This window comes from Cyphellophora europaea (genome assembly GCF_000365145.1).
Source record: "Cyphellophora europaea CBS 101466 unplaced genomic scaffold supercont1.6, whole genome shotgun sequence".
Classification (NCBI taxonomy): Eukaryota; Fungi; Ascomycota; class Eurotiomycetes; order Chaetothyriales; family Cyphellophoraceae; genus Cyphellophora; species Cyphellophora europaea.
Window position 1 is genome coordinate 2,156,622 of NW_008481812.1, and position 25,224 is coordinate 2,181,845.

Sequence of the window (25,224 nt, forward strand, 5' to 3'; positions counted from 1 at the left end):
GAGTTGATGCAGCGGGCGGCTGCTGGCACCTACCTTTCTGGGGCAAAGTAGCACGCAGCAGCTATCTAGGTAGCGTTTGTGCGCTCGAAGCTGCGGGCAGCTTCAAAAATGCGACTGGGGACGTCATGTCGTTTGATTTCTTCTTCTAGTTGCTCTTCGCGGCCACATACTGCGCTGCCGTATATCGTCGCAATGCTGGGATTTCTGCAGCTCGCCGTCGCGGCTAGCCCGTTGCTCATGCAGGCGGGTGCTAACCCTCTACCTCCGTCAATGCATGTGCCAGAGCTGGAAATGCGGCAGGCGCCCGGTCATCTGGGTGCTGTAGCTACCGAGAGCGAGATCTGCAGCAACATTGGGATTGAATTGCTGAAACAAGGCGGTAATGCTGCTGACGCTGTACGTACCATGTGATCAAGAATGATTCAGCTGAGGCTAACATACAAAGCTCGTGGGCACGACCTTCTGTATAGGTGTCGTGGGCATGTACCACTCTGGTATTGGTGGCGGAGGCTTCATGACTGTGCGATTGTCCAATGGCACCTACGAGCAGATCGATTTTCGAGAGACAGCCCCAGCTGCTGCGTACGAAGACATGTACACCAACAACACCGATCTGAGCATATTCGGTGGACTAGCGAGGTAAGACAGCCCTAGCATAATTCAAGATGATGCTGACTCGCATAGCGGCGTCCCTGGCGAAGTTCGAGGTCTGCAGTACCTGCATGAGAACTATGGTACACTCCCCTGGGCCGAGGTCATGGCGCCTGCGATCAAGGTCGCGCGTGACGGCTGGACCGTGAACGAAGACCTTGTCCGATATATGGCTTCTGCAAATGCATCTGCTCAGATTCCCAACTTCTTGTCGGAAGTGCCAACATGGGCCATCGATTTTGCGCCAAATGGCACCCTACTGAAATTGAACGACACCATTACTCGAAAGCGGTACGGCGACACGCTCCAAAAAATTGCGGACAACGGCCCAGACGAATTCTATAACGGCGTAATGGCCGAAGCAATGATTGCCGCGCTCCAGGCCGAGAATGGAACCATGACTATGGACGATCTCGCCAACTACTCAGCAATTGTGGCTCCAGCTGCGAATATCACCTACCGCGGCAAGTTCAATCTATTCGCGGCCGATGCCCCTTCTTCCGGCGTTGTGGCTCTGAGCGCACTAAAGATCGTCGAAGGCTACGACGACTTCTTCACCTCCAATGGTGATCTCAACATCAGCACGCACCGGCTTGATGAAGCCATCCGATTTGGCTACGGGGCCCGCGCGGACCTTGGCGATCCCGATTTCGTGGGCAACCTCACCCGCTACCAAGAAGAGATGCTGTCAGAAGCCTACGCCAACGAGACACGATCCAAGATCTCGGACTTCCAGACTTTCAACACCTCACACTATGACCCTGCAGGACTCGAGTCCCTCGAAACACCCGGTACCTCGCACATTGTCACTGCCGATGCTTCTGGGATGGCCATTACCCTCACCACCACCGTCAACCTTCTGTTCGGCTCGAATCTCATGGTGCCTGAGACCGGCGTCATCATGAACAACGAAATGAACGACTTCTCCATTCCAGGCTCTTCCAATGCCTTTGGATATGTGCCGAGCCCAGCCAACTACGTCCGACCCGGCAAACGCCCTCTATCCTCCATTTCGCCCGTCATCGTTGAGCACGCTTCCAATAACTCTCTATACTACGTGATTGGTGCCGCAGGTGGTAGCAGAATCATCACCTCCACCATCCAAAATATCATCCACGTGCTAGATCAAGGCATGACGGCACCCGAAGCTCTTGCGCAACCACGACTACATGATCAGCTATTGCCCAACCAAGTATCTTTCGAATACGCATATGATAACAGCACCGTAGCGTTCATGAAGCAGCTGGGTCACAATGTTACATGGGTTGCTCCTGGCCAGAGCGCGGCACAAGGAATCAGAGTACTGAGTAATGGAACGTTTGAGGCGGCAGGAGAGCCGAGACAGAAGAACTCGGGTGGTTACGCTGTATAATGGGCTACATACTGACAGAACAATGCAAGTATTCCTCAACTAGCTATAACGCCTGGAAAAAGTTGCCAAGAGGCAGTGAAAGCTGGGCAAGGAAGGTGCTCTCTCGCTCCTTCCTGGGCGTGCTTGCAGATGACAATCGAAAACTGATCAGCTACATGAATTCCAGGGACGACTCTCAGTTATACACTTTCCGTGCACAGCATCATATTCCCATTTCTCGCACAACACGTCGATCCGTGCACTCTACTACTTGCCACGCCTAAACCGGCCCGGCCACGAGCGCCCAAATCCGGGGTGCGGGCGCGATACAAGCCTTCGGAAGGAATTGCTTAACGCTTAGGGCTCCTCAAACAGGCCCTAGTTAAACCCACCGATGCTGACAGCCGGCAGGCCCACGACCAGGGTTTCCCCCTGCGACCTTTCCCATGGCCCTACACGCAATCCTGCCGCGTGATGACGTTACCTCAAGTTGGCTCTTCGGGTGTGATGGCCCCCAGGGAATAGCGAGCACGAGAAAGCGGAGAGTTGCAGGCGTCAGAGCTCCACGGTGACACGATTACGGAAAGCAGCCTTCTGTCAGACGAAGTTGCAGCTCGCGAGGAGCTTCATAAGAGCTTGTATTTCCGTCAAAATCCCCGTTTGCGCTCTAGAGGTCTCCGGCGCCTGAAAGTCGCATCGGTATTTGCAGGAATAATATCCAGGCTTTGGCGACAACATGAGACGGCCCTCGCTCCTCGGTGGTTCTGGTGATGGCGAGGGCGCGCACCAGCGGCGACGTACGTCCATCGCCGACGATGCGGCGCAGCTCGCGACGTTGGGTCACCAGCAGGAGCTCCAGCGTAACTTCAGCTTCATTTCCATGTTGGGTCTTGCCTTTGCCATTCTGGTACGTCTCAGTATATCACATCTACCGTTGACCGCTCCGCCACGCCTTTGAGCTGACAAACCGGAGCTAGCTTGCTGGTATATAAGAAACATGAGCTAACACACGTAGAACACATGGACCGCTCTCGCAGCCTCCATCTCCCTCGCTCTCCCCTCTGGAGGCCCTTCCTCTGTCATGTGGGGCCTCGTCACCGCCGCCATCTGCAATTTGTGCCTCGCGGCCTCGCTCGCCGAGTTCCTGTCGGCATATCCGACCAGCGCTGGGCAGTACCACTGGGCGGCCATCGTTTCTCCCCACCGCTACGTCCCCATCGTCTCCTGGGTCACCGGCTGGATCAACACGGCCGGCTGGATCGCGTTGACCGCCACGGGTGGCCTCCTCGGCAGCCAGCTCATCCTTGGCACCATCAGCTTCATGAACCCGAGCTTCGAGCCGCACCCCTGGCAGCAATTCCTCCTGTACCTCGCCTACACGCTCGTAGCGTTTCTCATCAACGCCTTCGCCACCAAGCTACTACCGTACGTGACGCAGACGGCCTTCATCTGGTCAATCGTTGGCTTCGTCGTCATCAGCATTACGCTTCTCGCGTGCGCCGCCCCCAATTACCAATCCGGCACCTTCGTCTACGGCAACTTCATCAATGAAACCGGCTGGCCCGACGGCTTCGCCTGGCTGCTGGGCCTCCTACAGGGCACACTGTCCCTCACAGGCTTCGATGCCGTGGCGCATATGATCGAAGAGATCCCGGACCCAACCAAAGAAGGCCCACGCATCATGGTCGCCTGCGTCGGCATCGGCCTATTCACAGGCTTTGTCTTCCTCAGCGTCCTGCTCTTCGTGCTCAGGGACATCACCACCGTGATCGAAAGCCCCGCCGGCCCTTTATTACAGATCTTCTACGACGCGACCAACAACAGAGCCGGCGCCGTCTGCTTGCTCATCTTCCCACTCCTGTGTCTCCTCTTCGCCACCATCTCCATCATGACGACCAGCAGCCGCATGACCTACGCCTTTGCGCGCGACGGCGGCCTACCCTTCAGCCGTATTTTCGCGCGGGTCCACACGGGCCTCGACGTCCCGCTCAACGCCCTGCTGTTGACGACGGTGCTGGTCGTCATCTTCGGCTGTGTCTTTTTGGGAAGCAGCAGCGCCTTCAACGCCATTATCAGCGCCAGCGTCGTGGCACTGGGCATCACGTACGCGATCCCGCCTGCCATCAATTGTTTGAGGGGCCGGAGCATGTTGCCGGAGAGCCGACCGTTCAAGCTGCGCGGGCCGCTGGGCTGGATCTGTAATTTGGTGTGTCTTCTTCGATTCATGCCTTCTGTCTCTAAAAAGCCGTGATGCTGACAACGGGAAACAATAGGTCGGCATCGCCTTCGCCTTACTGACCACCGTCCTCTTCGTCTTCCCGCCCTTCCTGCCCGTGACCGGCAGCAACATGAACTACTGCATCGTGGCCTTCGGCATCATCCTCATCATTTCGGTCGTGCAGTGGTTTGTCGACGGGCGCAGGAACTACAAGGGCCCCTACGTCGATCCGGAGGTGTTGGAGCAGGCAGACACGGACGTCGTTGGCGTCGGGTTGACATCGGAGCAAAGCCATCTTTCGAATGGTGGTGGTGGGGGGAACAATTCCATGGCTTTGGGCCACAAGGGCCACAATGGGGGTAAGAAAGAGGCTTGATGAAACAGGGAATCCGCATCGGTGTCAAGTAGCGAACAGAATGGCCCAGTCACTTGCTTGCCTTGCCTTTGTCTGCCCCGATACCACACCACGCACACACCCTCCCCAACCTCGACCCTCACCCTTCCACCCACTCCGGATCCTCCCTCCTCCTCCACACAGCCACAAACTTCCTCCCCCCATTCCTCGTCACCTTCTTCCCCTCCTCCGTCTCCTCACTCATAACCCTCACACACTCATCCCCCTTCAGCCCTTCCTCGTCAACCCTCTCCCACAACTCCCTCACATCCCCCTCCCCCGCCGCCGCCTCCTCCTCCGCCTCCCCTCCTTCAAAATGCCGCACGATCCACAGATGCAATTCCTCCACATCCGTGATCGTATACAGTTTTCCTCCCGGGCGCACGAAGAATGCGTACTCGGCGTTCAGCTGGCTCGAGACGATGCGCGCCTTGTGCTTGCGCGCCTTGAAGTGCGGGTCCGGGAAGCAGAGGAAGAGCTTGGTGAGGGCGCCGCGCGGGAGGAGTTGGGGGAGGAATTTCATCGTGTTGGTGCGGAGGGCGGAGATGTTGTGGTATGGGGGCGCTGCGGTGGTGGTGGTGGTGGTGGTGGGAGGCAGCGGGTTCTGGGAGCGCAGCGCCGCGATGCGTGAGTGCACATAGGTGAGGACTTGGGAGCGGAGCTCGAGGCCGAGGATTAGCGAGGTGGGGAAGAGGGGTGAAAGGGCGAGCAGGAGGCCGCCGAAGCCGCAGCCTACATCGGCGATGGTGGGGTAGGGAGCCTCGGGGGTGAGGGAGGGTGATGTGGTGCTGGTGCTGGTGGTAGATGAGCCATTCTCGCTGCTGGTCTTGGCGGGGATGAACGATGGGTAGTGTGATGACCAGTCCATCTCTTCTGGTCGCGTCGGACTGGCATACAGGTCAGCACGAGTGAGTTGTCGAAGTAGCAGATACACGTACTATGTTAATCGGTGATCTGAGAATGGGTTGGCGTGTGCTCGCTGACGGTAGAATCTCTTCTTTGGGAGCTCGAGCTGGCCCGAGCCTTGCTCATTGTGCGCTTCTTGTACCTTCCGGTACTCCTCGCGCTTTTGGCGCTTGTTTGGCGGGCCAGTCATGAATGTAGACACTTGCGGGGAGGATAATAGGAGATTGAGGACGTTTCTAGATCGTTGGGCGAGCATTGACAGGGGATTTGTTTTCGGGTGTGAAGTTAAAAGATGAGGATTTATATTCGAGCTTGGCATTTCTCAGTTCCACCTGAAGAGTACAGCAGCACCATGTCAACTACTCAGTCAATCGACATGAGCGTAGGTGACACCATTCAAAGGTTGACACATCGGAAGAGTAAACACTTGCTCTAGTTACGAGATGAGAAGCTTGGGTGAATAATCATTGAAGCTATGTACATGGTGTGGATATTAGGCCTGTTCTCATAGAGCCGTGTGACCTTCAGGATTTTCTGCCGAATCTATTATAATGTCAGTCAAAGAACGGCGACAAGAGGCTAGGGAAGTACTTACAGTCTGTAGTAACAAAGCAACGATCAACCTCGGTCAACGCCTCGGCGCAGTACTGCAATGTTTCGGATATGTCGTGACTTCTCCGCAGCGGCGTCTTCTCGTCTAATAGCACATCATATTCCACCCAGACACCGTCCCCTGCATGGTACGCCTTGATCGACTTGAAGCCCATGACCACAGGCGCAAAACGGTAGGCCAAGTATGTGAGCTTTTTACCGAGGCGATCGTCAACCGCAGTTCCACACAGCCGAGTGACATTCTCCAAGCAGGTATCAGCCCAGTCGTAGATGATGTACAATGAGAGGATTGCGGCACCAGCGGGATCCAGCCACCAGACTCCGGCAGCCCTGCCAATGAGCGGGAACAGGAGCGACAGCGTGTTGAAGTAAACATCCGTTTTGCAGTCTTGCGCCAACGCTTGCACCTGTGTGGTCTTGATCCTCATGCAGCCGAGGCCGATGATTCCCTTCAAGATGACGGTGCCTGCCATAGAGGCAATTGCGACCGCGGGCAATGTGGCGATGGCATGATCGCCGCTGGGCAGCAGCTTCGACACCGATTCCTGCAAGATCTGCAAAAATGAGATGACCATGATGATGGAAAATACCAGGATACCCAGTGGCTCTAGGCGTCGTCTACCAACGGGGAAGCGTCGAGCCAGTGAGTCTAATCGCCATGAGACAAGTTTATCCGTACTCCAAACGATAACTGTACACAGCAAATCCAGGGCCGAGTCCAGCAAGGAAGCGATCAGAGAGAGTGAAGATGACTGCAGCGCTGCGATGCCCTTGGCGGCAAGGAGGATGATATTGGCGATGACATTGATGTTAATGGCCCATGTTGCTTTGCGAACAGCTTGAGCACGGTCGTTTTGGATACGGTCGGGCAACAATTCCTCGACGCGCTCCTCGACGTTTTGAAGACCACCCGACCTCTCTCGAACACCATCCCTATCTGCATCAGGATTCATGCTGTCCATGACATCCTCAGCCATAGCTTTCACGATGGTGTCCACTTCCAGCCAGTCATTCAAGCGACCGTTCTGCTCCTTATAGTAGTGACGGACTTTCTTGCTCTTAATCTCGCTGATTTCTTCATCACTCTTGCGGAAATGCTCCCAGGTTTCTTTGTCAATGCCATCAAGTATCTGCTTCTTTATGGCCTTGGAGGTGCGCTCGTCCATGGCAAAGTCAACGGCATCCTTGAAGCGAGGAAACCGCCTCTTTGGCCCGGATTCAAGGTCGCCATTGCCAATGCCATCAATGTGTTCGCGTGGTGTGTCTGGCTGGTGGAATGCTCGTCTTCCCACCATTTATGCGTGCGCGGTCGTGAAAAGCCTAGTGTGAGGCCTATCTAGACGGAAGGAGATCAAGAGCGATAGAGGAAGAAGGGAAACAAGTAGATAAAGGTGCTGTGCAATAGCAATGGATCTCGAGGGTGTAGGAGCTCGAAACTTGGTTATAGTCGCGGTGTCGAGTGCCAGTTGCAGGTCCATGACGAAATTACTCCACGCGTCGGCCAGCTGGATATCGTAGCGCGCCCGATCTCCTGTAAAGATAGATCGGCCGCACGTGTTGCACGGCAGTGGCAGTGTCAGTCTCGGCTATCGTCGACATCATTATCGTCCTCGTCTTTGCGCAGTCGTGTTGGCAGCTCTTGCACGTACTACTGTGACAACAAACTTGATTGTGTGTATGGAACCATTGACTTTCGGTAGAGGCTCCCGATGTTTCTGTTTTTGAGCCTCGATCCGTTGATGGCTCCCGGCTTGCAGGCAAGCATTGCCTCGCTTGCTTTGCCCACCGCCAAGCTCCCAGGCACCGCTCCCCCCCCGGACGCTTGGCCCTACAGCCTCCAACCTTCTCCAAATCTTCGACTAACGTTCATTTCATCATCGCCGCTGCGATACTTGCCACTTGAGCCTCTGCCTCAAGAGACCATCTCACGTTCGTTGTGGCCACGTTCGCTGAGAAGGGTCGCTCGATATATGCGATAGCCCTCGTCCTACACGTCAGAATGGCACCATCGAAGCGGACTTCCCGATCCTCGCTCCCTACGTTTCCCATCTCCTCGTTTTCTCTCCAACAGAAGCAGTCAAAAGCCACGAGCAACACGAAGAGGCGCGTTGAGACATTTCTAAACGACGCAAACATGTCAACACCGGATAATAATGGCACATCCCGCAAAAGAAGGCGCGTTACGAATCACGATGCCACCTCCCCAGCCAACTCCAAGACCACGCCTATTCTTCTCTGTGACGACGATGAAGATCATATAACGCCCTCGAAGAAGACGTCATCATCTGCAAAGTCCAAGAAAGATCCAGCGGAAAAGCGTCTGCGTCGGTACCGGGCGAAACCACCTCAGACCTTCCTAGCCAAACTCTCTCGCGCCCAGACACAGCGCATGATCGTTCTTTCGCGCACTCGGACATCCGCTGTAAGCGAGGACATCGCCATCGTTGGTAGTACGGGAAACATCTATACTGTCACCATTGGCCATCTGCCGAGCTGCACCTGTCCTGATCACGGCAAGGGCAACGAATGCAAACACAAGGTCTACGCTCTGCACACGGTCTTACGCGCCCCGGACCACCTCGTCTACCAGCTCGCTCTCGTGACCGAGGAACTGGAGTCAGTCTTTGCTGCTGCCCCGCCCATCCCTACCGACACAGTCTCCGACGACGACAAAGACACCGCCACCAGCAAGCGCAAACCCATCGAGGACGGCAGCGAATGCCCCATCTGCTACATGGATATGCTCGGCACAGAAGAGCTGGTCTGGTGCAAAGCCGCCTGTGGCAACAACATGCACAAGAACTGCTTCGACCAATGGGCCGCCAGCCAGCGCGGCCAGACAGTCAAATGCGTCTACTGCCGCACGCCGTGGGAGGTGGACGCCAGCGATCTAGCAAAGATGAAGACGCAGGGTTCCGTGGGCCCAGACGGGTATGTCAACGTTGCCGAGCAGTTTGGCTTGAGTGGACAGCGCGACTACAGCAGCTATAATTCCTACTGGGTGCGTAGGCAGTTTGGCGTGGGGTACTGAGCCCTGCATCGATGAGGGAATCAGCAGTAATTGGCTGACGATGACTTATGACCAGGAACGACTAAGGAACACGGCACACAGCACACAGCCTGGTAGCAGAGCGGCGATCGAAGATACGCTGCCCGCTCGCCTGCACGATACGACTGCCAAACGAGGCACAATACGCCTGCAATCATGTACCACCACCATCATCACCACGACAGATAACACATCCCTCTGGACAGAGAACGTATAGATTCATGGTGCAGCTCGCAAGAGCCGGACAGGCAAGGCATACTGCCAGCCGGCGAGGCAGGTCGCTAGCCAGCTATAGTTCTTGATGATTCAAGTTACTCGACCACATTCAATCGATCGATCAAGCAGGCAAGCAATCTGTAGAATGGAATCGATGAAAAGCGTCTCTCGGATCTCTCTTATTCTGCGTGTTCTCGCGACAACCATAGGGATTGTCGCCCTGTAGCAGTACGATCGATATGGAGTCTGTCTGCATCCGCCCATCGATTAGTATTTACACCCCCATCCTATCCTACTGTAGGTACCTTTCCAACGCCCTCGCCACGGAATACTTTTCCCCGCCTATGGTACTGACATCTATGCCTTCTCAGCTCCCTAGAAGTGTCTACTCCCGGTTGTGTCGCTGTCGCAGGAATCACTCCCCAAAGATACATTAGCTTTTTTTCTTCGTAGCCCATTATCCTGATGAGCAAGCGAGATCGTGGCTCGTATGCCCAAGACGTAATTGCTACTCCAAAAAAGCAGAGGATCCAAACTGCTGTACACCATACTGAGCTCCCAATCGAAAACCCGCACTGTTCCCTCCCACAACATCGCTGGCAGAAGGGTATCGTAAAAACAAAAGGCCCGAATATAGGAAAGTCGTAAACTCCGTAAAGCTGTCTCCTCAAAAGAATTCAGAAGCAGAATGAGAGGCGCCGTTCTTCTGGCCGTCAATACCAGGTCATGCCGGCGGTAGAGTAAAGGCTCAGGCGATTCGACGAGCTTCCAGTTCTCAATGGTGTTTGCGTCGTAGTCCTCGTCGTCGTGGATGAATCTGTCGTACTCGTTGTAAAGTCAAAAGTATAAAAGCTGTGCCGCCTTCTGCGGCGCTCTTTCCAGCGCTGTATAACGCCGCCCTATGTGGCTTCCACCGGCGAAGGTGGTGGTATCGGCGAGGCGGTCGACTTGGCACGTCCCAGATGGGTCCAGGCCAACAAGTCAAACTTCTCTCTTGTGCCGCTACCCTCGGGATTTGGACTCAGCTTGGCTGGCGCAGCGACCTCTCTCGGCTCCAGAATCAGACTTCTCCTATAGTGGTTCTGATAGTTCTTCTCGCCATTGCTTCGGACCTTGATGAGCTGGTCTTGCATCCAAGTCTGCAACTCCGACACTTCCTGAAAGCGGTACGGAATTTGGAAGCGTTGTAGATCGGAGATAATCCGGGCTGTCTTCATATGCTTATCTAGATTGATGACTTGCACAGAAGTATTCTGGTTGTTGAGCTGTCGAGTGGCCGGGTTGCCGTGATCGACAAAGGTCAGATCCGTGAGATACATGCCAATAAAGGGAAGACAGGGAGGCACTTGATTCTGGAGAGTTTGTCGCAGAGCTGAATAGTTCCGAGTGTGGTCGGTGACCTTCTTGAGCTCCTCGATGGTAGTCTTGGTCTTCTGCGAGACCAGATCCCAAGTCTTACGCATGCGCTTGATGTTGGTAGAGTCAAGAGAGCAAACAATAGCAAAGACTGAGTCGTAGTTGTTGAGATCGAGGCATCTCTTGGCAATTTTGGTCCACTGCTTGATGAGTAGAGCTCGTTTCTTAGGATCCTCGAGCTGTAGAATTGACTCCGAGACCAGATTGGATATGTCGGTCGAAAGGGTCGACATGGCTCGGACGTTGACCGCCAACGAGCTCGACTGTTTGGTCCATTCGGTAGCCAAGAGCTCCTCTGGCAAAATAGAGCAGAAGAGCTGGGACGTCTTCAACGTGATCTGGCGTGCGAGCTCCAGCGGGTCAAAGTCGTGGATGCTAACACTGGCACCACCTGACTTCCAGGTGCGAAGTGCCGTCAACTGGCTCTTGGAAAGTACTGGATTGGGCAGAGGTACTGAGGGGTTAATGTAAGCTGCCGACGAGGTGCTGGTCTTGCCAATAGCAGACTGCACTCGAGGCACTGCAGGTGTGTGAGTGGATCCAACCGTCTCAGCAAGCTCAAGCAGTCTCCTGCTGGCCGTTGGGATGACTGGAGCAAGGTCTTCTCTCGCAAAAGCGATGATAGCTGGCAAAGCATGATCATCGCAGTCATGACGCCAGTGAGATTCCAACCATCCTTTGAGCACGTTGTACACACGGAGCCTGACAGGGCCTGACATCGATGCATCACCGGAGTACCTGAACCGCCAAATGAGAGCGGCGACAAAATCCTCGGGTTTCGCAAATAGACGGAACGTCAAATAGACGGTAGCCACGAAAAGGGCATCGGGCGTTGAATCGGGTGCCGTCAACTTTTCCACGAGTGCGTGGAGCGTGCCACCGATGAGTTGACCATCTCGGTTGTACATGAGTTCGTGAGCATATGTCTTCTCGAGGACCACAGCCTCGCCTTCATCTTCCGGCGCGGCATTAGAGGAGTGGACCAAGGATTCCTGAGACGAGAAATGCGCCGAATTTCCATCTTTGTAGGAGGTGCCAGCAGTAGAGCCTGTCGACATATCACTCGGGTCATTAGTATTATGCGATGAGTCGGAAGCACTCTCACTGCTGCTGGTACTTTGATTAATGCCTCGTACCAAGGACTTGTGTCGTAAATGGCCAACTGGGATGGCGTATTCATTAGAGACTGGTCTGTCAAGCTGAATAGGAGAGTGTAAAGTTGTTTGTGAGGAAGTGCTTGGTAGAAGGGTGCCTGTCGGGTGGTCATCCGCGGGCGTGGGTGGGACGCTAGATGCGATAGTAGAGGGCGACTCGCCTCGATGGCGCGATAATTCTTCCTCCTCGGGGATGTTGAGCCAGGGCAGATCGTGCTTTGGTTCTTTGGCGCCGGAAAGTCTATGGCCAAGGCTAGAAGTGGAGTGATCATAGGATGTGCGTGCCGGAGTCTGTGTGCTGCTGGAACCACTGCTCCGTTCGAGCTGGCCGGGCTCGATCTCAAAGTCACCCTTCTCTTCGAGAACAGCCCGCGTGCGGGCAATGCACCGGCCGGCTCCGCTAACGCAGTTGGTGGCTGCGTGAACAAGGCGCCTTCCTTCTTCGGGTAAATATATCAATTCGTCGTCTTGTGAATGAAGAGGTCGAAATACTTGCTCCGCGGCCCGAACAAGCTCCGTTATGGCATCGTACAGGGAATCTTTTGAGTCGGTGAGGCTGTCGGTGTGCGCCAAGGCACGGTCAATAACAAGCTCCACCACTGAGAGAAGCGCGCGACACGACTTGACTGCCTGCTGGGTGGTGAGTAGAAGCTCCGAAGACGAGCGGGATTGCATGTGCGAGCCCAAGAACGAGGCAAGCACGCCTAGAAAGGCGTCGTAGGAGGAATTCAATTGCTCGGAGGCAAGGTGTAGCTTCTCTGATCGATCCGGTCTCGAGGTATATGACATGCGATGGGTGATGGAGGCGCGTTTGTTCTCCGTGTGGGGTTGCCCGGGGGATTGCGGCGCCTGATATGACAGCCTGGCTGCGGCAGAAACTCGTCGCGCTTCGGCGGTTGTTGTTGCGCTGAGCTTGCCCGACTCTGGTCCAATGTCGTTGAGGCCGGACAGGCTTCTAGCAAAGGCAATCTCTTCACCCCAGATGTCGAAGAACTTGACGGCGCGCGTCACGATCTTGAAGGCCTGAAGAAGCAGCTCGTCGAGTAGGCCGTCAACAAGAGCCTCGTTCTCCTGGGACATGGATTGCAGCTGCTTTCCCGCTTTGACAAGAAGGGACAGATCCGAAAGCAGGCCTTTGCGCGTCCTCCGAATGCCATCGTGCCTCCGGACATTTATCGAGTCCCTGGTCAAGCAGTCGCACTTTTCGAGCAAATATCGCACCCCTGCCACGAGACCGCGCATATAATCCTTGTTCTGAAAAATGGCTAGATTGGAATCAGAGCTGCATCTCATGATGTCCCAGAATTCAGTCAGGGCGCGCAGGAGTGGGCGCATGGCTGTGTAATCATACGCTTCGCAATAATTGGTGGGCAGCCAGCCACGCTCCCCCGTCTCAAGCAGAGTTCCATCAGCCCAGCCATTTGTGTGTACGGAGTGGATGAGGATTATATCGCCCGAGTTCAAAGGTAAGGTGACGGTGGATGGAGATGGCGATGAGGCGGGCTGGAATGGATATGCTGCTCGTAGGTAGTTCTGGAAACGAGCGCGGGCGGGGACGGAAGGGTCGGCGGTGGGCTCGACATTGTGCATGTGAATGTGGTTCTGACGAGAGGGTGAGTCGGGACTGAACTTGCGAATCTGGAGCGGGGCGACAAAGATATCGGATTGTTGTTGATGCTGCTGCATCGTTGAACGGTTGAGATCAGTCGACAGTGGTTGTCATGTCGCGACTAAGGGCGAGGCGAGCAAAGGGTCTGGGGCTGAAAATCGCAGCACTGTCAGTGAGTGTTGTGTATTTTTGTGTTGGAATGCATCGAGAGTTTAGATCGGCATGAGGGACTGCGGCGGCAAGGCGTACCATTGAGCGGAACAGCCTCCCTTGACTAGGCTCTGTGAGCGACGAATGACCTCAGCGACGAAAGAGTTGAGCGAGTAAGGAGGACTATCGCAAGGGGTGGTGCTGTCGATTGTCGAGGTCGAGTGACAGGATCGAGGCTGGCACGGATTGGTGGGAGTGGTAGCTGGGACGCAAGGACCACGAGCGACAGGAGCACAATGCGGAGCCGCAGATCCGACAGCTAGGATTATACTATATTGCTGGGAAGGAGCGACTGTGGTCGGATGTAAGGGAGCACGTCGACCGGTGACTGAAAACGTCGTTGGAGTTTCGAGGAGTGAAGTGGGTTGGTTGTGTTTAGGAGAGAGACTGGTGAGGATGGGCTGAAGCAGCAATAGCGGCAGCAGTATTGGCAGTAAAACCCATGAATTGCCGTAGCCGTGGTCCCGCGAGCCCGCTTCGAGGCTTTACTGTGGTACCTTTCCCACCAACAACGGCCGGTCAGCGAGAATTCAGCAAGGTGTGGCGTGTTGGCGGAGAAAGGCCGAACTCAATCAGCAGTACGTACATTGGTCTATTGCAAGTTAGAAGCTGAACGACGGCGGCGACCTGTTGCTGTCCTCCTTACCCACAGGGTTTGCTCCTTGCTCGTGGTTACCGACTCATCGATGGACTCCACCCTCGTCACTGTGCTCTGGTGCCGTGGATACCGTGAAGCACAGTGGCGTGGTCCGTCAAGCTACTGCGAGCAGTCGATGGCCGGCTTCACCCTACCAGGGTACGGCTTTCGCTTACAACGGCGGGTTGGGGCAAGGGGCGGCCAGCGCTTTCTGGTTTGTTGCAGTGCTCCGGGGAGCAGCTTAGCCCCAATTAAGCGCTGTCCTAGTGCCACCACTAGGCCTTTGCTCCGATACCCTGGGCGTCCCTAATTCGGCATCGATATTCAAGCAACATGGCACTGTCTCATCGCATCCCGTGGAGCTACGGTGGTGTCGGTTTGGGATCATCCCTCCGTCACGCGTCCCAATCGTCCAATCTCGCCGACTGAATCGATAAGGCGATGGTCGTGCTTAAGCATCACTCACAGCACTCGAGTCATCTTCGCTGCTTGAAACAGTATCACAGTATCACCGACACCCCAGTTCATCACCGCGCGCCAACCAGTAATTTCCACCACCACGACATTTCACAATTTCGAAGCCGATACCCAATCATCGTCCAAGCCATCCACCGAAAGAGGTCTGGCGACAGCGTCCGTCCATGCCACTTATCGTCGCTTTTCCGTGCCCCTGGCCCTGTCAATCTCGGGCGATAGCCTGCCCTCGCCGGGGATTATCTTCAAATCGCAGCTTTTTCTTGCTAGCGTCCACTCATTGGTCCTTTATAGCAGGTCGATGCGCTTCCAGCCGCTCAAAGCAGGGGCCCCAAATTCGAGAAGCTGAACCCAATCTTCAGTTCCCACTCTCGACGCCACCCTAACCGCCGTCGGTGCGATCCTCGATCCCTCCTTCTGTCGCCCACGCAGTAACAATGTTAACAATGATGGATCCTGCTAGGTTTCAGGCTGTGGGAATCATCTTCGGCCACTCACATCCGCGCCTCCGGACGGACATCGATCCGATCGCCGGCGGGCTCTTGACGCAACAAGGCTTTTGACATGAGTCCGTCCGGGTTTGACACTACCCCTCAGTCCTGCCTGTGCACAGTTTTGTGCATCAACGGCCCACATGTTCCTCGTATACTCGCTGGGTTGGGCTTTGAGATCGTCCTTCAGATCGCCTCCAACGTGGCATTGGATGCTCTATCTCCCCTGCGCAAGGCTGGGACCTATACAACTGATAATGTAATGCTAATGCATGGCATAGGGTCAATAGTCAATCGAGTATGCCAGATCGATGTGTTACAGTTGGCGACATCTAAGCAGGAAGCAAGGAGATGCGTGACACCTGTCGAGCAGATATTTCGCCGCACCATCCACGCTTACCAGCCTAGGCGGTGTCAGACGGAGGCTTCGGTCGGTACACCGAGCTTTGTGCAGGGCCGGTCATACAACGACAATTGTGAGAATGTCTTCATCGCCTTGTCACAAGGAAAACGAGCGGAGGCTATGCTATGGTATTGGCCTGCCACCAGACCCCTGGAGCCTTGACGTCCTCTACACTTGGGCGGGTCAAACGTGCCAAAGCCGGGCAATTTGATCGCAGATCCAAACCAGAGTTCTTTGGACTTCAAGGCCGAGCCGCTTGATTGACGTGAAACTGCCCGTGCTCAAGCGTCTACCACGACCATCTCCCCGTTGTATGCTAACACGTCGGCCTGTGCCTGCTCAAGTACACTGACTACGACCCCGGCCCTGATTGCCTCCGAATTGAGCGCATTGCAGCTCGATGACGTTCACCGTGTGCATGGAACGGGCACGCTTTCCCAGAACGAAGATGTACAATCAGGCTCTGGTGCTTCGAGCTGAGCAAGGCCCGCTCCCGGACGCCATGTACACTATATCATCTGTAAATGCACGGGAGCTGGAATGTTGTCCCACTTAATACACACTTTTGAACGCACTTTTGCCTGCACAGAAGATGTTTACGCTGCAAGGAGGGTAAAGGGGCCGTCAACCCCACGCGTGTCGGGCTTCTCCTTGACTGTTGTCTGCCCACCCAACCCCGAAATTGTACAAGTAACCCACGACTTAGCTCCTGATATTTGCCGCACTTCGACGATATGCGACTCCAGCTCCGGTTCCCCGACGTTTCCAACCATTCACAGGCAGTTTCAAAATGCTTCTTCGACGCGATCTTGCCCAATCAGTCAAGTCCAACGACATTCCAGGTTGCACAAAATACCCTTTGTACCGGATCTGATCGATGAAAGCTACCCTCGGCACCGAAGCAGTAGGTGATATACTCGTTCTCGACACAGAGCTGCGCAGTCGATGCTTCCTCTGGCTCCACATGCCTCAAACGTGGATCGAAAAGGCATCCACCAAGGGTCTCTCTCTGACGGCTTGTGGGTCCAGATGCTCCTAAGAGAATTAAAGAACAAGCCTGTCTAAGAGTATCTACGTTTATCAAGAACCTGATGAGCTTCATCTTGGTCAAAGTTCTCCCGACCCCTCTACTGACACCATTACATTGCAGCGACTCTCCCAAATATCCATGCGGCGAATACCGCAGACACAACCAACATCAAACCAACGCCAGATGGAAAGCAATCCTGCCATCCAAGATCTCAGGCAGCCAGCCTCGTCCTCCCGGCTTAGGCGCCGTCATCATGAAAAGAACAGAAACGCTACACCAATGACTTCTCTCACTACGACACTCCCCAAGTTTTTAACGCCGAGGTCCAAATAAAACGCCCGCTCCAGATCCTTGACCAGCTGCGCGACTCATATGCACCGGAATTTCCAATCCCGGTCTCATTCGTATCGCCAACAGAAGCTCTGCCATTTGGCTTGAGACGGCAAGTGACCTACTCTTTCTCAACTCATCGCCGGGGTTTTAGCGTTTCCATAGACATGCTTGCGGCATTCGTCTGCTAGTAATTCCGCTGCACCCTCATCGACGACGAAACCACGCTGTGGACCACGCTGTGCTACGAGGCAACCACAGGTCTCAGACCCTGCCAAATCATGATGCACCCATTGGCGCACGGATGGTTCCACTGCCCGCACCTCTCAGCCTCTCAGGTACAGTCAGGTCCCCGCCCGCACCCCATACCATAAGCACCACTGCTCCTGTCACGAGTCTACCTTAGGCCTTTACTCTTTGTCGGTATGCTCTCTAATAATGCCGCCCGTTTCTTGCATTCTTCTCACGAATCATCATCCTTGCAACCGCAGCCAGGCCCGGAACGTGAGAGCTCGGTAGCAAAGACAATAATAATGTTTCTACACAGTCGCCCTCCTTTCTATCAACGGGTCGATCGAAATGCAAAAGTATGCCCTCAAGGTCGGTCAAAGTAGCCTCCACTTCACCTTCTGCTCACACAGACCTGTATCTTTCTCCATGTTTGTGCAGTGTCAAGGTACACTGCACGATAGCCTTCCCGCCCTCTCGAACCTCACCCACATGATAGTCGGATCTCATAAGTCGTAGCTCATCTCCCATCACATCGCATCGCATCACACAACGCTTCTCGCTCAGCACCTGCCAATGGCTCTGATGCGCTCACTGTACAGCCTCTCTTCGCGCCTTCTAATTTCATCCTAGCTTCTCACCACCGTCCACCCCTCCCTACCCCTCCCCCACCAGCACTGCCCCCATCCCCAACGCCAAACCACCTCCCACCCTCAACACTAACATCCACCACACACCCGGGCTTGACCACACATCCCCTCCCCAGCCTGACCCCGGGATAAATAATACACCCGGCCCCAACCTGCACCTCACTCTCAATGACCACCGGATTCGCCACCCTCTGCGTCGCCCCACCATTCCGATCCAACGAATCACTGCACGGCGCACTGGTGAGGATCGTGGTGCCCGCACCAATCCAGCTGCGCGCCCCAATCTCCACCTTGGCCGCATCGTCCACAAACACGTCGCGGTCGATGTACACGCTATCCATGAGTTTCAGATTATAGCCGTAGCTGCAGCGGAACCCGCGCTCCACCAAGACGCCGTGGCTCAGCACGCCCTTTTCCTTGATCTGCGCGCGGCCCTGGAACAACCCGTCGCGCGACGGGTCGACCACCTTCCACAGCGAGTTGCGGATCTCCTCGTCGTTCTTGGAGGCTGTGAGCGCGAGTTCCGCGTTGTACCGCTCGACGGCGGCGTCGCAGCGGCGGCGTTCCCAGACGAGCGTCGCGTCCAGGTGGTTGTAGCGCGAGAGGCGCGCCATTTTGGAGCGCTCGACGTCTTCGGCGTTGAAGGTTTTGGACGAGGTGCCGCTCGTGCTGGAAGGGGGGCCGCCGCCGGATATGGTGGAGATGGACATGGAGGGGGTGATTTGGTGGGAGTGTGAGGAGGGTTGTGGGGGCGGGTGCGGTGGCGCTATGTCGTACGAGGGACCTCGGCTGTGGTGCGGATAATCGGACGAGTGTGGTGGCTGCTGTGGTGGCACGCGAGCGTAAGAATCGTGTTGTGGTGGTGGTGGTGGTGGCGGAGCGGGAGGATAGTTATGCTGGGAATAGGGGGACGGTTGAGGAGACGGGCCTTGGTAAGCTTGTGGTGGTGCTTGTTGGGGTGGTGGTGGTGGAGGTGGGGGAGGATGATGGTGATGTGGAATCTGCTGCGTCATGGCAGCCGATGTTCCTGGCGTTGGCTGGGTGGGAGGGCGCATGTTTTGTGTCGGTGAGGTTGTCAAGTCACCATTTCTCCTCAGATCAGTGAGGGGAGGGAGGTCGATCTTTGTATTTGATGACGGTTGTGGAGGCTGAGCTTGTTGTTGTGGCCAGGGCTGCCCTTGACCATGTGGTGGACCAGGGTAGCCCGAGGGCCGCGTGTTACGTGTCTCGTCTGAGGTGGACTCGGTCGCATTCGCGGTGGGTTGCGCATGGCCGTGATCGTCCATAAGGGCAGGTCTAGCTTGAGGTGCACTGTACGATGTCGCTGCGAGAGGTGACTCGTTGAGTCGCTGTTGATGTGGTGAATCGACCGGACCAGACTTTGACTGAAGTGGTACAGGTTTAATGCCTGGAGTTTTCAGACCCAGTGCACCACCACGTTGCATATTGACGTTCATGTAGCCCTCACATTCCTGGCCGGCTTTGATGCAGTTTCCGCCTGCACGATGGTCAGCGAGGGTCAACGTCGGGTCGGCGGCACTTACATATTGGCTTTTCTTCGTCGCATTTCTTCTTTCGTCTGCGGCACGTCATGCATCCCGTCTTCGTGCGGTTAGAAAAGTTCCGTTTCCGTGGTTTGTTTTGAGCCGTCGCAGGAGTGACCGGATCGTGTGGGTATACTGCATGAAGAGAGCCATTGGTCGTAGCCCAACGCCGCTCATCTGTGTTGTTGCTTGGGGTGTCGGGTGTGGGAAGATTGTTGGTGTGTCGCCTCTTGGCATCGTGTATCCAAGGCTGGCCGTTGGGATGGATGCCGTTTGTAGGTGGGTACTGAGGAGAGCTTTCATCTACACTCAGCATATGAAGAGCACGATCAGCAACATGTTGGGGAGCCACGTTGATCGCATGGTTCGCATGGAGTGGCGACCGTCCAGCATCGTCGTCTGAGACCGACCGTTTTCGCTTCTGCGACAGCTCGGTACCGTTTGGCGGCGCATGAGCGGGTGACTGTTGGGTATCGATCCTCAGGTCCTCGGTGGGAGACGAGTTGGGGCTGGAGCGCTCACTTCCTAGGCATGGTTAGTTTCTCCAGTTCGAGTGGATCGTGTTGGATCGTACCTGGACTTGAAGGACCGGGACTGTTGCCAGTGACTGTTACTGGGCTGGTAATGGAGTGTTCACTAGGGGACTCGGTCCCTGCTTGCGATGCCACTGTCATAGTGCTGAGCGAGTGGACTGGTGGGTACAACAAGGCTACAATTTGCGGCACGACCTGAGAAAGTCAGGGTAGTTGTAGAGCGACGTCTTGGGGGGTAACACTAGACGGAGAGTTGACGTAGTTGGCTTGGATGATCCTGAGACAAGGGTGGGCGGTTCGAGGATGGTAGCGACGTCGAGGATTTGCTCCTGACGACAATGGACCAGTCAGCTGGCTGAAGCAGATATGACGGCGGCTGTCCAGCGGCCTGGCCTGCGTGAGTTCGAATGGTAGAGCAGCGGGCGCTTAATTCCGTCACTCGAACCAGTGTCAGGAAGCGCTGGAATGGCGTCAGGAGGTGCTGACGAGCATCAAAGGGGTCAAGAGAGATTGATGCGATGACTCGCGAGCGTCGTGGACTTGAGCATAGGCTGTAGGCCAGTTGAACGCGATGATGGTGCTGAGGTTATGGTAACGGGTGATCGGCGCCGTTGAGCCACAAGCGCGATGTCATAGGCTTTTTCCCTTAAGCGCGTCGCTTACCGGGAATCAGATGGCAGGAGAAGCAAGTGCAGCGGAAGTAGTACGCAGGGAACGAAGACTGCGTGAGATGGCAAAGATACAGGTACAGAAACAGAATGAGTTGTTCTGAGTAGCTGTTCGATTCGAAAGGAAATGAGTTGCGGTAGTGCCGGGTGGGCAAAGGAGGAGGAGGAGGATTGGGGAGCTGGCGCGAGCATCATCCAGCGCGAGGGTGGGCGCGGATTACGGGCGCTTGACTCGAGGCGCCTGCCGCCCTCGCGGCTTGACCCTATGCCTGCCGCTGAATGGCTGTGGTCTGATTACGCGTGAGATGACTTGAGGCCAGCAGGACACCGTTAGGGACCTTGTTAGGCGGGGCTGCGGCAGCGCTAACTACACATCTCCCGAGAAGCTCGCATCGTGTACCTGTCTACCTTGTCATAGGGCACGCGCTGCAGCGCTTGTGCGACTGGCGCGGGTCTGGTGCCCGGTCCGGTGCACATGCCGCGACGAGGAATGTATGGCGAGACTGGTCACATTCCAGCCTGCAGATCGAGGGGGGAGGAGAAAGGCGTGTCTGCTTCAGGTTGTCTGCAGCACACCAGCAGCACGAACAGGGGTGCGTCCTCTGCCGATAGTCGATCCTTGCTCAAACTTGGCCCCAAAGACGAGCGCTTGTTGCTTGCCGCATCGGTTGGATGTGAGCGCGTGATGGCTGGCGCCGCGCCTGCGTTAGCGGGCCTCGACTAACGCCTCGCCGAAAGCGATGTGAGGGCCGTGTTTGAGACGATCGGGCGATTGTGCGACGGCTGCGCTTAGGCGAGCCCGAATGTCCGCGGCTAGCGGCTGCACGCGGCTGCAGCGCCTCAGCGCTTACAGCCATGGTTACACAGGATATGCATGTCATTTCCATAGGTACCAGTACATCATATCATAAGCCTTTCATGTCCAACGCTTCCAGGCCTCTCCAAAATCATCGCTCGTGTCCTCCCACTTTCCAATACCAGTGAATCCAAGATTGGAAATTACCGCCAAGCTCGGTCGACCATGGGCACATTGGAAAGGTAGGGTGCAGGACGCGAGCCGCCGAACCAGTTCTTGACACTGATCCACCGTCAGCACGTCGTTGAACATGACGGCACTTCGGCATGCTCGAGAATTGATCATCTCCACAATGCCAGCGGGACACTGCGCGATCCGGCTGATCCATCCTGGCTCAGAGGGTTGTTCTGCCAAAGGAACGTGTCGATGCTCGGTCCACAACTCCTTTCGTAACAAACCAATAAGGATCTTAGGCTCTTGCTGGCATCGCTGGGCTATTACTTCCGGTAGATGGGAGACGCGAATGATGTTTTTGGAGGCCTCGCTTTGTTGGTATCGCAGACCCCATGAATCAAAGTATGCTTGCGCTTCATCGAACAGCCGGGCTTCATCACCGGTGGTCTCAAGAATCAAAGGCTTTCTGAGGGCAACGATACCATCAGAGCACAGCCCTGTATACAACTGCTCTACTTTGACGCGTTCATCGGCGGCATGCTGATCAATAAGGACTAAATTGGGCTCTGATTCTGTGCTAGGCACGAGCGCCAGAATAAATTTCTCATCGACTTGCCCGAGTACCTTGGCACAAGCAAGGTTGCTGGCTGATAAGAGTTGCTCGATGGTTGGTTGCTGGACAACAGATTTGGCATGGTCGGTCCTAAACATTGCAGACAGAGATGGTACAACGACTTCCGCATCCGACGCAAATGTCTTGACGGGCCAGTTGCGAAGTCTTTCGGCGATTTCTTTAGTGCTCGACCGTTGGTTGACTGTGCAGCGACGAGAGTCCGTATGCCCGCAGCGCTGGACTTTAGCAATGGTCGAGTCTTGTCCCTGAGGCCGAGGGGTCGCAGCAGGCACAACGAAACCGTTGCCATTGAGGAGGACGGATCGTCCTGTCTTGGGATTCGTCCAACTCACTGCGTCTTGCTCTGTCGTATCGATGGCACAAGCCACCACATCGTCTTGACCGGACGTCGTGGGATTGGGTGTTGAAGGTTCACTATCGAGTTCCATATCATCGAGCAACAACTGTACATCGGCGTCCAACGGTGCATGCGAATGCGCCAATTCGTGATCATTGTGGAACGGCAAGCCCTCGCATAGGTCCTCGACTTCCGTTGGAAATGCAGATCTGGTTCGGGTCCAGGTGTCAAAGCTTGATGTCCGTGATAATTTCCGTGCTGCACTATGACGCCGTCGAATATCCGTCCTCTTTGCCTGCGATCGATCTCTTGGCTTGAGGTGTAGACTCTGAAGGAGTTGACTCAGAAGGACAGTCAAAAGACCAAGGATATATTGGATGTTGTTACTCGAGGCGTCCTCGCACTCGTTGAGTGAGAGGACATTGGGCACAAGGTCACGGGACCCAGTGTCAATTCTGATGTAGAAGGAAGGCCACCGATCAACACCCTTGACCAGCTTGCCACGCCGGCTTGCCTGTGTAGGGTTAGGCGAAATCGTGCGGCCTGAGTGCCCTTGACGAACACCGTCTGTCTCGTAGACAGCACCGAATTGAGACTCCTCGAAGACCCGGTTGACCCTGTCATAGAAGAGTGCTCCGATACCCGTACAAGGTATCGGTTGCTTACCCACTGAGATAAACTGAGAGTGCTTTGAGGGCCTGGCAACAGTCGAGACTGCGGCTCGTATCGAGATACCACAGGTCTTTGCAGAGGCAAGTCTCCAAGTCCCTTGTTGCGTAGCGTCGACCAGAGCAGCCTGCTTGAAGATACTCTGCATTTTTGTTGCAGAGAAACTCCCCTGAGCAGAGCCTGTGGGTGTGGTCTTATGTTTGTACATCAAATCGGTCCCCTGAACAGACAGTTTCAGTGTAAAGGGCTTAGGTGAGGCAAGTAGATAGCCGACCAGACGCCTCTTCAGCTCCTGGAACTGTTTCACGGTTTCGGCGTGGTTACTGCTTCTGGCTGCCTGGGCTTTGAACCGAACTGGCAAATTGCCAAAGAGATTATGGATGATGACCTTAGTACCGTGGCTTGACATCTCTTGTGCTGTGTCAGTCAAGTCTATGCTGTTGGACGTTGTTCGGGACGGGTGCAGCAATATATTGTGGGCCAGGGAGCCGCGTTCGCGCGAGACGATATGGACAATTGACAGCGCTGAGAGGCTTGCTAGGGCCTGGCCGTTCTTTCCGTAGGTATCGCTTCTGCCACTCTTCGAAGTGCAATAAGGCCGCGCAAGTTGTCGACCAGACCCGAATTCGGCAGCCGGAATTCCCTTGCCATTATCGGTCACGGAACAGAACCCTCTCTTGAAGTTGACCACAACCTCTATGACATCTGCATCGGCGTCCAACGCGTTGCGCAGGAGCTCTTCAACGGCACTGGCAAGGGAGGTGATCTCGACAGAGGACTTGATTTGAGCGCGGACTGAATCCGGAAGAGGCGCAATGGCTAGTGAGCCCGCCATCAGCGGATCAGTGAGCTCACAAGGAGCGCTGACCGCTGACTACGAGCACCAAGGCTCTCTGCGCTTTCGAGGCAGACGGTCGTAATGATGGAATGGAATGGAATGGTCGTGTACCAGTATTAGGGCGGGCGCCACTGCCACTGAGTTCTGGTCGAGCACCGTCGCAGCAGCGAGGCAGGCATGACTTTGGTAGCGGAACACACGCAAAGCTTGAGCGGAATTACACGCGACACCGCATCGTGTACACCGTGCGTCGTGCAGTGCAGTCGTGGAGGAGAGGTAGAGAGGTGATATGTATTAGAGCATGGATTCAATTCTATGGTGCAACAGATCGGGGTGACGTGATATCGCTACGGTGTTGCGTGCGGCAACTCCGCTTCACTTGGCAAGCTTCGTGCTCGTACACAAGTCCATAACACAACTTTGTACAATCATCAGAGCCCCCCTTAGCCTCGGCATGGCACCTCCGGTGGGTAGCTCTTGTTTGCATTCCAGCATCGGCTCTGGCATCATTGACCGAAGCCCAGCCGAGACATTCTAGTTATGTGTGGGCGTTGTCCGCACAAGTCCCTGGTGTCAAACCAACGCCGCGTACACGAGCTGTGTCTTGGAGTACGGCTCATTAATTAGGACCATACAGATATCGATCTACAGGTATAAGAGGAGAGTAAGCTTCGTTGACAGTATCTACAGAACCAATCAGGATGAGGTGGGAGCTGACACCGAGTCACTGACAGCCCCTACGATACAAGCGAGTTGTGCAGATGCATAGAAGGCACAACTAAGACTCTCGGCTCTAGAGGCAGCGGCCGCCGACCTGCCGTTTTCGGAGTGTCCAGCTGCGCCGATTGGCAGCAACAATCCAGTTGGTCATCTCAGTGGCTGTTGTGTTGAACAATGCTGGAGATCTCCATGCAAGACGTGGGGTTAAATCCGCTGGACTTAAGGGTCTCGATTGCATGAATCTCGCGTAGTCAAAATCTTGGGCGTCCTCTTGTCACAGAT

General features: G+C 55.3%; 8 protein-coding genes across 8 annotated transcripts; 3 read left to right on the forward strand and 5 right to left on the reverse strand.

Annotated features, from left to right (window-relative positions):
* Positions 1–192: 192 nt before the first annotated feature.
* Positions 193–2,023, forward strand: HMPREF1541_07054 (gamma-glutamyltransferase; the record flags this gene model as incomplete). The annotated part of the gene is made up of 3 exons (XM_008721379.1): positions 193–396; positions 446–639; positions 685–2,023. 3 exons carry the CDS (start codon positions 193–195, stop codon positions 2,021–2,023), a joined length of 1,737 nt encoding a protein of 578 aa, XP_008719601.1.
* A 715-nt stretch (positions 2,024–2,738) lies between these two features.
* Positions 2,739–4,596, forward strand: HMPREF1541_07055 (uncharacterized protein; the record flags this gene model as incomplete). Its single annotated transcript, XM_008721380.1, has 3 exons — positions 2,739–2,909; positions 3,018–4,208; positions 4,276–4,596. 3 exons carry the CDS (start codon positions 2,739–2,741, stop codon positions 4,594–4,596), a joined length of 1,683 nt encoding a protein of 560 aa, XP_008719602.1.
* A 118-nt stretch (positions 4,597–4,714) lies between these two features.
* HMPREF1541_07056 (tRNA (guanine-N(7)-)-methyltransferase) lies at positions 4,715–5,710 on the reverse strand (the record flags this gene model as incomplete). The annotated part of the gene is made up of 2 exons (XM_008721381.1): positions 4,715–5,501; positions 5,553–5,710. The coding sequence occupies 2 exons, from the start codon at positions 5,708–5,710 to the stop codon at positions 4,715–4,717; spliced, it is 945 nt and encodes a 314-aa protein (XP_008719603.1).
* A 315-nt stretch (positions 5,711–6,025) lies between these two features.
* HMPREF1541_07057 (uncharacterized protein) lies at positions 6,026–7,427 on the reverse strand (the record flags this gene model as incomplete). The annotated part of the gene is made up of 2 exons (XM_008721382.1): positions 6,026–6,063; positions 6,116–7,427. The coding sequence occupies 2 exons, from the start codon at positions 7,425–7,427 to the stop codon at positions 6,026–6,028; spliced, it is 1,350 nt and encodes a 449-aa protein (XP_008719604.1).
* Positions 7,428–8,266: 839 nt separating this feature from the next.
* Positions 8,267–9,163, forward strand: HMPREF1541_07058 (uncharacterized protein; the record flags this gene model as incomplete). Its single annotated transcript, XM_008721383.1, has 1 exon — positions 8,267–9,163. One exon carries the CDS (start codon positions 8,267–8,269, stop codon positions 9,161–9,163), a length of 897 nt encoding a protein of 298 aa, XP_008719605.1.
* Positions 9,164–10,296: 1,133 nt separating this feature from the next.
* HMPREF1541_07059 (uncharacterized protein) lies at positions 10,297–13,653 on the reverse strand (the record flags this gene model as incomplete). Its single annotated transcript, XM_008721384.1, has 1 exon — positions 10,297–13,653. One exon carries the CDS (start codon positions 13,651–13,653, stop codon positions 10,297–10,299), a length of 3,357 nt encoding a protein of 1,118 aa, XP_008719606.1.
* Positions 13,654–18,016: 4,363 nt separating this feature from the next.
* On the reverse strand, positions 18,017–20,247 carry HMPREF1541_07060 (uncharacterized protein; the record flags this gene model as incomplete). The annotated part of the gene is made up of 3 exons (XM_008721385.1): positions 18,017–19,527; positions 19,574–20,098; positions 20,148–20,247. 3 exons carry the CDS (start codon positions 20,245–20,247, stop codon positions 18,017–18,019), a joined length of 2,136 nt encoding a protein of 711 aa, XP_008719607.1.
* A 1,443-nt stretch (positions 20,248–21,690) lies between these two features.
* Positions 21,691–24,219, reverse strand: HMPREF1541_07061 (uncharacterized protein; the record flags this gene model as incomplete). The annotated part of the gene is made up of 1 exon (XM_008721386.1): positions 21,691–24,219. One exon carries the CDS (start codon positions 24,217–24,219, stop codon positions 21,691–21,693), a length of 2,529 nt encoding a protein of 842 aa, XP_008719608.1.
* Between the last annotated feature and the right edge of the window lie 1,005 nt (positions 24,220–25,224).